This window comes from Crocodylus siamensis, chromosome 9 (genome assembly GCF_052110815.1).
Source record: "Crocodylus siamensis isolate JL-2025a chromosome 9, ASM5211081v1, whole genome shotgun sequence".
NCBI lineage: Eukaryota > Metazoa > Chordata > Crocodylia > Crocodylidae > Crocodylus > Crocodylus siamensis.
Window position 1 is genome coordinate 82,956 of NC_143403.1, and position 14,853 is coordinate 97,808.

General features: G+C 49.5%; 1 protein-coding gene across 6 annotated transcripts in view; it reads right to left on the reverse strand.

Annotated features, from left to right (window-relative positions):
* The window catches only part of ADAT1 (adenosine deaminase tRNA specific 1), a 29,047-nt gene that overhangs the window by 1,219 nt on the left and 12,975 nt on the right, over window positions 1-14,853 (reverse strand). For 4 of the 6 annotated variants that reach the window (XM_090062236.1, XM_090062237.1, XM_090062233.1 and 1 more), the window contains 2 exons: window positions 12,418-12,517; window positions 4,568-4,654 (listed from right to left, as the gene is read on the reverse strand). In XM_090062236.1, the coding sequence (XP_089918362.1) occupies window positions 4,568-4,654; window positions 12,418-12,517 (187 nt within the window). Of the gene's footprint in view, window positions 1-4,567; window positions 4,655-10,335; window positions 10,476-12,417; window positions 12,518-14,853 lie in introns of those variants that run through there. The other 2 variants (XM_090062234.1, XR_016444116.1) reach the window with 2 other exon arrangements.

Below are 14,853 nucleotides of genomic sequence, written 5' to 3' on the forward strand. Positions count from 1 at the left end.
TGCCCCTTTGGCTTGCCGCTCTCCCCTCTTTCCCACCTCCCACACAAAGCCTCCGGTCAGCTGAAGCTTGCTCTGCTCAGCACAGCACAGAGCAGATGTTGTCCTCTGAGTCTGAACACGCAAGTGCTCAAGCATGAAACAGTCCCTCAGAGTCAGAGCCCTCGTCCTAGTAATCCATTGTGACTTTGTTTACCACGCTCCTGGTGCCTGCCCAGCGGACTCTTGCATGGACAGCATGTGACGAGAGTCACCTGGGCTGTGGCTGCAGTGTTCAGGTACATACAGGTCAGCGCTCGTGCATTTCACCTCTGGTCCCTTTAGCTTTTGTCATGTTACATAATACACAAAGGACAGTCCTGCAGAGTAAGCAGGCCCTCTCCGATAGGATATGTTTGCGCACTACCAGATACAAGGACATACACCCAACAACCGCAGGCTTCTGCCTCAAGAAGAGTGACTACACCCTGGAAAGCAGCAGCTCTGAATGTGCACAGACTTAGGGGTCACGATGGAACAAGAGTACCTCTTGTAGTGCTGCAACATGCAAAGGGGATGCTTGGACATACAGACAGGAGCGCAATGAGCTGGAATAAGGAGGAGAGAGCTTCTCTCCATATGGTAATAGAAGCCTGCATCTCATACCACTGTCCCCATTTTAAAAAGAGGCGGAACAAAGCAGAAGAAGGACACAGAAAAGGCCAAAAAAATTATCTGAGAGCTGGAAAAGTACTTTATGTAAAAGCAGGAGACATGGGAAGCCTAATCTGTTCAACCAGTCAGAAGCTTACTTTGATGATGTATTAGCACTTTCCCGGAGAACAAATGCCAGCTAGAAAAGGTTCTTTACTCTAACACAGAAAGGCAGAGCAGAAGCCAGTAACTTAAAATGAAAGCCAGAGACATTTCATTTGAGAGACTGAGTTTTTTAAACCGCAAGACAGGAAGGACTGTTAACTATGCCCATAAACTACCGAAGGAGTGTGGTATATACTCCCAAAGCTACGTGTGGAAGCCTGCTGGGCTGATACATACTCTAAATCACCCACAAGGTAGCGGAAGAAGCTTCGAGTGCACAGGAGCAGGGAACAGATCAGTTTGGATGGGCACAAATACTCCTCCCCTTGCATCTGCCCTCTGCCACTGTCACAAACAGGCCTGTTGGCTACACACGGGCTGTTGGCCTGAGCCCCTCAGAAACGAAAACCCCTCTCACTGGGGTCATCCAGCATAATCTTCGCTGGGCCAGATGTCCGACCCCAGACTTCCGAACCGAGTTTGGTTCTCCCGGCTCAGTTAAGGCACGTGCTCAAGAGGAGGGCAGAAAAAGCGCTTCAAGGACATCCTCAAAGCCAACTTGAAATAATGCAACATCGGTATCAACTCGTGGAAGACTTCTTCCATTTGTGGCGGTCCGGGGGACAGTAGAGTCTGCTGCAAGGATCTTAGTACTCTGAAACCTTATGACGACAACAAGAGACAGAAAAACAGAGGCAGAAACAGCGTGTCACAGGCTGAACCAAGAACCTAGAGCCACCCAGCCCGCACAGAAACATCAGCTCGAGTGGCAAGAGAGTCTGTCGATTCCAGATAGGCCTTGCCAGCCATCTTCAGACCCACAGATGAGACAATCGTCCTCGATAGCGAGGGGTTGCCAATGATGAGGAGGAGCAGGATTTCACGAAGACAAAGGGGAGGGGAGGGGAGGGGAAGCAGAGAGATGAGTGATGCCTTTGGTCACCTGGTTCCTGGCGAACAAAGGATTAACTCCAGCTAAGTTGCTTTATCTACTTTCAAACAAGCAAGAAAAGCAGGTCTTTCAATACTTAGGAACCCGATGGAGAAGAGGACCCAGCCACATCCCAACAGCACTAGATCCCCTGGGGCAGATGGGCACTCAAGAAGCTACTACCCAACCCATGGGAAGAGAGGTGAAGAGGGAAGAGCATGGAGGGTGCAGCTGGAGAGGCAAGTGAACCAGGCTGCCTTGGTGTCCCAAAAGTCCTAGGGGACATGCAGCTAAGAAGGAACTGACGGCCCCTCGCTCAGCACTGGTGAGACCACAGCTGGAGTACTGCGGCCAATTCTGGGCGCTGCACTTCAACAACGACATGAAAAAGCTTGAGAGTCCAGAGAAGAGCCACCCATATAATCAGACACTTCCAAGGCAAGCCATACAAGGAAAGGCTGAGAGACTTGGGCCTCTTTAGCTTAAAAAGAGAAGGCTGAGAGGGGACTTGGTAGCAGCTTACCGCTACATCAGGGGAGGACATCAAGGGCTCGGTGAACAACTGCTCACCAGGGCACCCTTGGAGAAAACGGAGTAATGGCCACAAACTCCTGGAAGACTGTTTCAGGCTTAACACCAGGAAAAACTTCTTCACAGTCAGGGTGTCCAGACTGTGGAATAAGCTCCCCACAAAGGTGGTGCAATCACCTACCCTGGAAATCTTTGAGAGGAGACTGGACGGTCACCTCACTGGGGTCACCTGACCCCAGTTCTCTTTCCTGCATAGCAGAGGGGGCTGGACACGATGATTTTGCAAAGCCCCTTAAAATCTATGAGGGACGAGCAGACTGGACAGCTGAGAAGTAAGGACCCAGGGAGGGACTTTGGGAACAGAACCCTCTGTGGAGGGGTTCACCAGACCACACGGGGCCAAGAAAAGAGTTAAAGCAGCCAGCACAGAGCTGGGAGGTGAAGTGGCGAGGAGTTGTAGAACAGCACAGACGAGGGGACACCAGGCCCAGGGTGCTGGTCAGGGGGCAGGACGCAGTGAAGAACATGAGCGCTACAGGGGAGTCAGGAAGGGATAGTCTGGACCAGACACTGGTGGTGGCAGAGAGCAGGAGGACACAGATTGAGCAGGGAAAGGGAGGGTAAAGCAATTTGAAATTCACAGAATCCCAGGGCAGTGGGGCTGGAAGGTACCTCCAGAGGTCACATCTAGTCCAACCCCTGTCTGAGGCAGGATCAGCCCTCTCCACACCATCCCACACAAATCCATAATCTGAACTACAACACAGACATGGCATCCTAACCTGCCACAGGTAAAGCAGGGGAACCATGGCAGCCACTATTGGGATTCATCTTAGAGGAAAAGGAAGAGAGCCGGGGTGTAGGAAGAAAACAGTGGGCTGGCTGAGTCAGTGGCCCTACTGCGCACACTGCCAGGTGCAGGTGCTATCGCAGACAGCCACATCTGCAAGTCAGCTGAACTCTGCCCAAAGGAGAAGCCATGGCTGCAAAATGGCAAAGGACAAAGTCAGAGGAAATGACCAAACCACAGGAATTCTGAACGCCTTGGGGAGAAGCAGCACTATGCAAGCAGCACAACACACAGCACCCTGGTCACAAAACAGTCCTCTGACCAGAGGATGGGCCGACAGAGTTAGCTACTGCATGTCTGAACAATGGATTATCAAGTTAGGAGCAAGGAGACGGCATTACCCCTGTACGTGGCACAAGCAAGGCCATTAGTAGATGCTGTATCTAAACTGGTGCCCACACTTTAAGAAGACTAATATATCAGAGAATTGAAAAGTCCTCAGAGAAGAGCTAAAAAAAGGATGAAGCCCAATTTTGAGAGAGGAGATTCCGTTTACTAACAGATGCACGACAACTTGATCATACTCTCGGTACATACATAGGGAGGAGATAACTGACCCATTCAGAACTTTAGTCAAGCAGGACCAAATGCCTGAAAGTCACAGTTAGGCAAACTATCTGACAATGAGACTCACCTTGGGAACAACAGTTCACCTTTGGAATAGATGAACAATGGCTGCAGTAGATCTTTATTGCTCCAAGTCTTCAGGCCAGGTTAGACAGCCCTTTTTAAAACATCCCATTTAGTTCAATCAGAAATATTGGGCTTGATTTTGGAATGCAGGCACCCAGGCTGGAAGGTCAGAGCAACTTATTCTAGCCTCCAAATCTCGGAATTATTCTCTTTAGCAATGTAACAAAAAAATCCCGAACTCTGAAATTCTCACCAGGTCAGCCAGTGAGATTATCTATCCATGCAACAGATACCGCACAGGAAGTAGCCTGGCAAGCTGTCCCAGTCCACTGCCTGTCTTCCCCACCCAGGTGCTTTAGCTTGGAGTTGGAGAGAACTTAGCTCTGGATCTTATTTCTTTCTGCTCTTTCTGGCAATTCGTACCAGGTCAACAGTGATTTTTATCCACAGGGATTTAGACTGAGTGCCATCTAATCAGCTCACAGGCTCCAAACAGCTAATAATGATCCTGTGGTTGTACAAATTTTAACTTGGTTATCTCTAATCACCAACAGATCCTCCAACTGGGATTTCATAGTTTGCATCTCACTACAATACAACAGGCCTCATGATTGGTTTCCTCACCATCCAAAACACCGGGACACAAGCAAGAACACACTTCCAACCCATCAACTCCCAAATGCTCTATACTTCAAAGACCAGATTTTCATGCTGCCCCCTTTAAAGAAAAAACAAGTCAAATCCACATGTATTAGCAGCCTCAGATAGGATCACAACACTCAAGATGTGTCAAGATAGTCTACTGGCTGTCATGAAAAACTGCTCACCTGAGAGATTTGGGCAGATTCTCCTGTGAAATACTTGCCACTAGCTTTTTGAACGCATGGAAAATTTCCACCTTGCAGATGCGGGACCTGATGGGAGACAAGAAACCATGAATGCTAAGTGACATCCTGAAAGCAAATAAAACAACAGCTGTGCTGTGAAGGCCTGTACCTACACCTCCTAACTTGCTCCTACCCACAATTACAGAACTTTGCTGGGGAGGTTCTTAAAAAGACCAGTGTTCCTCCCCATCCCAACTTTGTACTTAAGAGAATTTAAAAGAATAACACAAGCAAATAACATAGTGAAATGCACTTAATTTTTCAGAAAAAAAAATTCGATACTCCTGTATAAAACAGTATTGTGTGTCTGAGGTTGATGTGTTAAGTAATTTCCTGCATTCTGCTCCTTAGCAAAGAAAAATCAGCTCAGTTTACATTTTGGGGTACTGGATGAGGAGCTTGTTTTGCTATTTTGTGTTATTACCATATTCTGTTTTTATAAGTGACTTCCTTTGTAAACTCCCCCCCCCCCCCCAAAAAAAAAAAGTCTCGGGGGGGGGGGGGGCGGGAGGGCAGCATATAAATCTAACAAACAAACAAGTTTATGCACTTCAAAATTCAGACACTTACCCTAAGTTCTGGGGAAGTTTACAAAGTTTCTTCCTTGTCAAATTATCAAAGAATGGTAAGTATATTCATATTTAGAGGGGCAAAGCAGATCTAAGTTAGATTGCAGGGAAAACATTTTAACTGTGAGAACAGCAAAACAACAGAAAGTCTGCCTACAGAAAGTACGGCATTTCCTGTGCCAGAGGTTTGTAAGAGGCTGGAGAGACCTCCTGTGCAGAGGGTTGAACTACATGACCTCTGACCTCCCTGCACACCTCTAAAAAAAGACAGAGATAAAATAGAATTGCCATGAGCTGTTCTGCTGGTTTGAGAGAACATTGATATTTTACTGATCTCCGATTATCTAATTATGGGTTTACATTTTCAAACTACGTGTGCGCTGGAGAAACGAAAGGAGACAGCAGCATAAAGGTTGGGTTGTGAAAAGTGCGAAGACATAATAATTCATAAAGTCACCCACAGGCACATACAGAGACCAACCAAAGCCTTAGAAAAGTACAAACTGGGTGCACAATTTGTTTCACGGTTTATCACAGTTTGTTTCACAGCATCAGAGTCACTTCACTGGAATTTCCTTGTAAAGCTTCTAGCTGTGTTATGCAGAGGCACGAGAGTCAACAAGGGTGCTCTCACCTTTACAGCTCACTTATTAACACACAACATCATAGAAAATTAGGGTTATAGAGGACTTTAGGGGGTCTAGCCTAACCCCCTGCTCAAAGCAGAACAGTTCAGCTCTACCCTGTTTGGAACCACCTGCACAGAGTTAAAGGTTGCTTGCAAATCCCCCCTCAGTCTTCTCTTTTGCAGACTAAATATGCCCAGTTCCCTCAGCCTCTCCTCAAGTCCTGACCCCAGCTCTCCAATGTGTTCACATCCTTTCTGTAGTGGGGGCCCACATATGGACACAGGACTCCAGATGTGGCCTCACCAGTGCCAAATAAAAGGAAAGAATCACTTCCCTCAATCTGCTGGCAACGCTCCTGCTAAAGCAGCCCAGGGTGCCGTTAGCCTTCTTTGTAACAAGGGCACACTGTGCTGGCTCCTGTTCGGCTTATTATCCATATACCAGCTAAACATTCCTGACAAAGGCCCTTTTTTAATCACTTGAAGGATGGAAGGGGATCTTTAACAATTTAGCCTGTCTTGTTCCAACAGGGCTGCCTGCCCTCCCTCCTTTTCCCTTCTTTAAGTGACACACTGATAAAGACTTGCATTGTTTGAGGGGCAAGCTGGTGAGGACATCCTCACCAGCACTAGGTCAGGCTGCAGATAGAACTTTTCAGTGCCCCAGTGCCCGTATGAGGGGTCAGGGCCCTTGCAAGTTTTGTTACAGCAGAAGCTCAGCTGCAGGCACAGGTCCCAGGACTGAACAGCAAACAAGGCAATAACCCGCAAGAGCACGGCAGTGCTCCAGAACCCTGTACTATCTGATACTAACACCGCCACAGAAAAAGGGAAAAACAGGAATAATCATCCCTCCCTGACTCACAGGGAAGCCAACAGGATGTGCTCAGGAACGGCCATGGTGCTGTGGTAAAGAACGGCTCATCGGTGGATAAGGACTGTGTGTCCAGCTGGAAAAGGTCTTGCAGATGTCCATGGCACCTCTGGATCTGTCAGCCAGGTCAGATCATTCACATAGGTTCTTGGCCAGAGCGCAGGACCTCCATCTAACCCAGGAGGTGCATAGCCCCACCAGGGGGGACACCTCGTTGGACCTAGTGAGAGGGCTGCGGGTGCTCGACAGCGATCATCGCCTGCTGGAATTCACCATCCAGCACAAGGTGGCAAAGGCAAGCAGTAAGGCAGTGGCCCTAGATTTTAAGAGGGCAAACTTCAACGAGCTAAGGAGGATAGTTGGAGAAGCGCTGAGATCCCAGAAGGGAGGGGAGCCGGGTGTCCAAGGAGAGCGGTTGCTCCTTAAGGAGACGATCCTCCAAGCCCAAAGGAAGGTAATCCCGACGAGGATCAAAGGGAGCAGGAGAGTACACAAGCCTCCGTGGCTCACCAAAAGCATCCAGGAATGTCTCCTAGTTAAAAAGGAGGCTTACACCCAATGGAAAGAAGGGGTCATCTCCAGTGAGGACTATTCTGCAGTTGCTCGAGGATGTAGGGGGGTAGTTAGGAACTCGCTTCCCAGATTAAGGACAATAAGAAGTCCTTTTTTAAATACATAGGAGGTAAAAAGAAGGTCCCGAGTAATGTGGGGCCCTTGCAGGACGCATTGGGAAACTCGGTCGTCACACCGGACGACAAAGCTAACATGTTTAACAATTTCGTTGCCTCCGTCTTCCTAAGTAGGGACCAGGACAGCCACCTCCCTGCTGGGCCCCCCTCGGGCCCCGGGGGAGGCACACCTGGGCCACGGGTTAGCGAGGATTTAGTCAGGGAGCTTCTCGAGGGGCTGGACATTTTCAAGTCAGCCGGCCCGGATGATCTCCACCCTAGAGTTCTAAAGGAACTGGCCGAGGTCATTGCAAGTCCCCTGGCACGGCTTTACGAGCACTCGTGGTGCTCTGGAGAGGTACCGGAGGACTGGAAGAAGGCCAACGTGGTTCCCATCAGATCACCAGATCATTAGATGCAGGGGTAGCAGTGGATATAGTCTTCCTGGACTTCCGGAAGGCTTTTGACACTGTCTCTCACCCCGTTCTCATTAAGAAACTGGGGGGCTGTGGTGTAGACATCCACACAGTCAAATGGGTCGCCAGCTGGCTGGAGGGCCGCACCCAGAGAGTGGTAGTGGATGGGTCCTTCTCAACCTGGAAGGACGTGGGCAGTGGGGTCCCCCAGGCCCGCACCGTTCAACATCTTCATCAGCGATTTGGACGGGGGGGTAAAAAGCACCCTGTTCAAATTTGCTGATGACACTAAGATGTGGGGGGACGCGGGCACACTGGAAGGATGCAACAGGCTACAATCAGACCTAGACAGGTTACAAGGGTGGGCGGACGAGAATAGGATGGGATTCAACACAGACAAGTGCAAAGCGATGCACCTGGGGAGGAACAACCGGCACCATACCTACAGGCTGGGGAACTCCCCTCTTGTCAGCACGGAGGCGGAAAAGGATCTGCGGGTCATCACTGACTCCGAGATGAACATGGGCCGGCAGTGTGGGGAGGCAGTCAGGAAGGCTGACCGTACCTTGTCAGGCATCCACAGATGCATCTCGAGCAGGTCAAAAGAGGTGATCCTCCCCCCTCTATGCGGCACTGGTCAGGCCACAGTTGGAGTACTGTGCCCAGTTCTGGGCGCCACACTTCAAGAGGGATGTGGACAGCATCGAGAGGGTCCAGAGGAGGCCACTCGCAAGATATGGGGACAGCAGGGCAGGCCCTATGAGGAGAGGCGACGGGACCTGAACCTGTTCAGCCTCCAAAAGAGAAGGCTGAGGGGGGATCTTGTGGCCTGTTATAAACTAGTCAGGGGGGATCAGCAGGCATTGGGGGAGTTGCTGTTCCCCCGAGCACCGCCAGGAGTGACCAGGAATAACGGTCACAAGCGGGCAGAGGGTAGGTTTAGGTTAGATATCAGGAGGCGCGACTTCACGGTCAGGGCCGCTGGGGTCTGGAACCAACTTCCAAGGGATGTGGTGCAGGCTCCTACCCTGGGGGTGTTTAAGAGGAGGTTAGATGAACATCTTGCTGGGGTCGTTTGACCCCAGTCCTCTTTCCTGCCATGGCAGGGGGTCGGACTAGATGATCTGTTCAGGTCCCTTCCGACTCTAGAAACTATGAAACTATGTTTGGGGCAGGAGGGCTCAGAGTCATGCAGCCAGGACACCTGTTTTTAACAGTTTGCTGTGATGGTTGGCTTTTTTTATCCTATAATAACCCACTGACATGGTTTCTGTATGCATGCTGCTTGAATGTAGTCATAGCAGCTTAAGTAGGTTCATTTCCATCTACAGTTTATCCACTTAGACACTTTTATAGTCCTCATTATTGTAGCGCCTGTGCTCAAGTTGCACGGCTCTGCATTAGCACATAGCCTTCTGTTTCTTTTAAGACAGCACACAGACACAAGGATGCACACACAAACGTTGGTCTGAGTAACAGAGGTGCCAACTCAGGGATTTCTGGATGCTCACAATCTCTGAAAGTATCTACCACACGTTCTTTATTTGTGTCTTTTCTGAACTGATCCAGTAATTCCAAATGCCTGAAACATTTCTGCAACCATTTATGCGTACTCATGCACCACCTCCCTACAGGGTATCAACACAAGCAATTTCAGAAAGATCAGAGCGTTGTCCTAGCTGCGATGGTCTCGGAAGGCAATTCTCAGCCTGTGGGTCATGACCCAAAAGTGGGTCACAAGAACATATGAAAGGGTCGCAGGCAAACTGTAAAAATGGATTCTCTTTTAAAGGAGAATAATGTGGGAAACTATGGCTTTTCCCTTGCCAAGCTGTCAGAGTTGCAGTCTGCACAGAGCTGCTTGGGGCCCCCAGGCCCAACACCACCTACCCTGTCCCACATACCCACCCCTTGCTCCATATACTGAGGGGCTGGGGGCAGGGGGTCGTGAGCGAGGGGCACTGGGTCGGGACGGGCCAATGATGTTTACAAATGGGTCCTGGTACAAAGAAGGTTGAGAACCCCTGGACTAGGAAATACATGAGAGCCAAGGATTTTTTTTTCTTTTTTGCCTCCCTTTCATCACCTAACAGAGAAGTCAGGTCTCTGGAAGGTCTTACAGTTTCATAGTTGGTCGGGGCTGAAGGGACCCGAGCAGATCATCAAGTCGGACCCCTGCCGTGGCAGGAAAGAGTACTGGGATCAAGCGACCGTGGCAAGGTGGCTGTCTAGCCTCCTTCTGAAGACCTCCACGGTAGGATTGAGCACCACTTCCCTTGTAAGTTGGTTCCAGCTCGTAGCCGGCCTGATAGTGAAGGAGCGCCTCCTGTTATCTATCTAGCCTGAATCTACTACTCTCAGTCAACTTATGGCCGTTGTTCCTCGTTACTCCTGGTAGCGCTCAAGGGAACAGGGACTTTCCCACTGCCTGCTGGTCCCCCTTGGCCAGTTTACAGATGGCCACTAGATCCCCCCTTCGCCTTCTCTTGTGGAGGCTGAACAGGTTCAGGTCCCGTAGCCTCTCCTCGTAGGGCCTGCCCTGCTGCCCCCTACCGTGCGAGCGGCCTCCTCTGGACCTTCTCCATGCTGTCCACATCCCTCCTGAAGTGCGGAGCCCAGAACTGGACGCAGTACTCCAGCTGTGGCCTGACCAGTGCCGCATAGAGGGGGAGGATCACCTGCTCGAGATGCATCTGTGGATGCAAGACAAGGTGCGGTTGGCTTTCCTGACACTGCCGGCCCACGTCCATCGGTATTGAATTCCATCCGCCCACCCCTGTAACCTGTCCAGATCCAATTGTAGCCTGTCCCTCCCTTCTAGCATGCCCACATCCCCCACATCTTAGCGTCATCCGCGAATTTGAACAGGGTGCTTTTTCACCCCCTCGTCCAAGTCACTGATGAAGACGTTGAACAGCGCAGGACCGAGCCCTGGGGGACCCCTCCGGGTTGAAAATGACCCATCCACCACCGCTCTCTGGGTGCAGCCCTCCAGCCAACTGGCGACCCATCTGACCTGTGTAGGCATTGACACCACAATCTCCTAATTTTTTAAACGAGAATGGGGTGAGAGACAGTGTCGAAGGCCTTCCTGAAGTCCAGAAAGGCTACCTCCACCATGACACCTGCATCCAAGGATTCTGTGACCTGGTCGTAGAAGGCCACCAGGTTGGTCTGACGGGACCTGCCCCTAATGAACCCATGTTGGTTCGCCCTAAGCATAATCTCCCCTGCTTGCCCCTCACAGATGTGCACCTGGATAATTTTCTCAAAGTGTGTCCCCAGGACCAAGGTCAGACTAACAGGCCTACAATTTCCTGGGTCCTCCTTCCTCCCTTTTTTGAAAATGGGGACCACACATCTTAATGCCTGAAGCTCACCTAACATGTCTCCCAGCTAGACAGGGGGTCCAATAGAAGATACCACAAAAAATACTTGCCTCTAAATGATTTCAGAGGCATTCCACCAACAGAGCCAGTGTTTACCTTACACGTACCAGTGTCATAAGAACCTACACTTTAAACACCCAAGTACAGTAACACAAACCAATCTCTCATTACTGTGAGGAATTACTGAATGGGAGACAACTATTCTAAGAATCTGGAGATGTGCAAACTTTCCATCACATCAGAAACACCCATAAGAAAATCCTGACAAAGTACAAGATTCACCACAGGCAAGGAGGGCTTTGGTAATATTTGCTTATTGGAAAAAACTGGCTAGGTGGGAGAGCTGTTAGATAAGCTTTCAGGCACAACACGCCCACCTACTTTTGTGGGTCCAAAAGTTCATCTGGTATCTCCCCCAACTACACAACTGGTCGAACAGAAGATCTCACCAAGAGAACCCCTTGCTCTCATATATTTCTGAATCATTGTAGCTACAAATGCTCCAAACCTACCACGTTTCACCACAAGAGCCACTCCCTACCACGAGTCCCAATCCTGTAATCTGATATCTACAGGTTAGTCCCTGTTTTATATGGAGCCATCTGCAAAGAAAGAGGGATTCCAGCCCACAGGACTGAGATAAACCAGGATGCCATAAAATGTAATTTGTCAATAGAATTTTAAAACAGCTTTTAAACAGTATTTTTTGCCCAACAGGTTTTTTTAACCTCAGAAGTATCAAATCTTTCTTCCCTGTGCTGGCTAGAAGCCTCATTGGAGAACTCAGAAAAAATGGAACGGGGAAATGTTTTCAGCCTTTAATTGAGGGCTTGGAGAGTGATCCTTCCACAAAGAAATCTTATTCTGTTTGCCATTTTAATTAAGTTAGGAATAACAAGGGCATGCAGAAAAGTCTATAAACAGACTTCATCTTAATTAATCAGGTTTCGGTTCCTGGTATCGGTACAGGATAAGACAAAGCACCCTTTATTTTGAAGAACAGATTGTTGATGTTATGTCACAAGTGCAATGGGAAGAATGCTGGTAAGATTTAACCTCCTCCCTCGTTAAGACTCTAGCTCAGCCTCTCACACTCTCTCGTGCACTGTTATGTCCATCATCACTGGCCATGCCCACAGCTCACACTTCTTGCAGGGCAGTGGAAGGAGTGGGGGAACGGGGGCTGGAGATATGCACAGATGACAGACACCCAGAAGGACGTATGGATCCTGGGCCAGTACCACACCTGCTCTGGGGACTTCCAATCCCCTTCTTTGTTGTTCCCTGCCTGAAGCCATTGGCGGTCACATCCAGAGGCTGCTCGGGGACTGCACTCCAACCGATAGCTGTGGGAAAAGAAAAGATTACAAACAAGTCGACACACATGGCCAGGACTCTCAACACGGAGAAATAGGAAGGCTTTGTGTCCCGCTTCCCAGATAAACTACAGTAAACGAGAAAGATTACAGTGCTGCCCTGATGTCTATTTATTTCTACTGTTATCCACTCCAGAAACTTGGAAAATGATGAGGTGCACAAATCAGAGGTGGTGCAGATCAAACTTGAGTACTTGTACTGAGTCAGCTATCAGCAATGACCTCGGAATGTCACACAGGCACAAAATAACCGCACATTCTTTTTATTCCAGTTACTTGTTAGGGTCCCCATACAAAGTTAAAAACAGAAATCAGAGGTGGAACAGGTCTATCTAGGACCAGGCTTTCAGAAAGGTTTAACTTTGCACATATGCAAAGAGATGCTTCTGAAAACCCCATTAAGTACAGGTGCTTAAACAGCTGGTCCTTGGGCTCCTCCATCACCCAGCTTGGCTTACCTCCAGGATATTTTCTTTCATACTTTCAAAGGACTGAAGTACAAGATGCTGCAAGAGCAGAGAAGCTTGTCCTGAATTCAGCGCCCCACTACAAATTAAATTACCCATAGAAAAACTCCTGGGCCTGTTATAGTCATTCCAAATTCTCCCTGTTACTTCCCTTCGTACCATCTTCAGTAATTCCTCTCCCTGCATAGTTTTCACATACCTCAGAGACAAACCCTTAAAATCCCATTAGCTACACCCACACAGGCACAGCTAGACCATTGAAAAGGAGGGCGGAATGTACTTAATGAGGTGCGTCATCACATATAAAACACCACACATTTTTCTCCAGTTAAAAATAAACTAGAAGCTCTACTCACACGTTAAGAGCCTAGGGCTGTATTAGTCAGTTTAAAATTAAAGCAAAACCAAACATCATTTCACTAGAATTAGTTAAAAGCACTCTGCAGGGCTGTGTAATAGGAGCTACATTACCAGAAGCAGCTAGCAGACAGCCGAACTGCAGAACAAAGGATAGCTCGATTGGTGGAACATGAAGCTTATTAACAAGAGAGGGTCCGTAACGTCCTTGGAATGAAGTGTTCAGGAGGGACGATGAATGCAATTAACTCCCTCTCCGCTGCCCAACTAGAAATGCAGGCAGATGGCTTTACACTTTGGGTGAATCAAAGAGGAGGGTACATCCTGTGGTAGGAAGCCGCCTTTTGTTTCTCCCCAAAATCTCTGTGTTGTGACAATGTGATTAGGATGAGCCCAGCACAGGAGATGCACCTTACCCTATCCCTTTAGGTAACCTGAGCTGGCTACATTCCCGAGGGAGAGGGAAACCAGCTCCCTCTGCCTACGTGACTGGTATCAGCTACCTGGGTGAGGGGCTTCTACCTGGTGGGCTAGAGTCTGCCCAGGAACTAGTGATGGATTTCAAATTGGTTGGCTGACAACCAACAGGTGCTGGCCTCCACTGGACCAGGGGAACGAGGTCACAGGGGCTATATAAGTTAAGACTGCCCAGGAGGAGGGGGCGGCAGCCATGCGGGGGACTCAGAGAGGAGCGTGACCATCTGAAACTGGCTCTCTCCCCCATAGCTCATGAGCGAGGAACGGCCTGCCTCCAGAGGGGTCTCCAACAGCCTCGGGATGATGCTTGCGAGGAAGCTACTCAAGATCCGGTTAGATATCTAGCTGGCAGTAACGCAGATGCGTGATCAAAGCCTACCTCAGCCAGACTGTTTTGCTCTATGGGATTTCTGTGAGACTGCTCTATCCTGTACCCTATTTTCACCCTACCCCTGCAATCAATAAAGTTCTCCTTTGTGACCGGTGTAGGAGACTTCTTGAGGGGTGGGTCTAAATTATGCCTAAGAGGCCCCTTATGTCTGCAGACTAAGAGGGACTTTCCTTTTTGGCCCCCGACTTGGGGAAGTGCCCCAAGTGCCTGTACTGGGTAGAGTACCCGTAGGACTACTAGGCCTGTATTTCTCCGAGGACACAGGGCCGAGAGAGTCCCTACTCAGGGTGGTGGCAACTTACATTACCCCCAGGCTAGCGCGTGTGCTCCAGGAAGGGGGTCAGCCGGGCACGAGGCGCCCCAGGGAGGCGCTCGGAGCCGGGAAGGTGGTCGGGCACAGGGGGGTGGGGGGGGCTCAACGCAGGAGCGCCCCCTACTGGCCCGCCACACATCCCACCCACCCCACCCCTGTTCATCAAACTAATACAGGCTTGTTATACATTTTGCGGGAAAAGATTTCTCTCTTTCTCTCTCTCTGAGCACACCCCTGTATTTTCACATTTTATTCCATTTTTCTCTCTCTCTGCTGCTACTTGCCTTCAATTTAAAGCTCT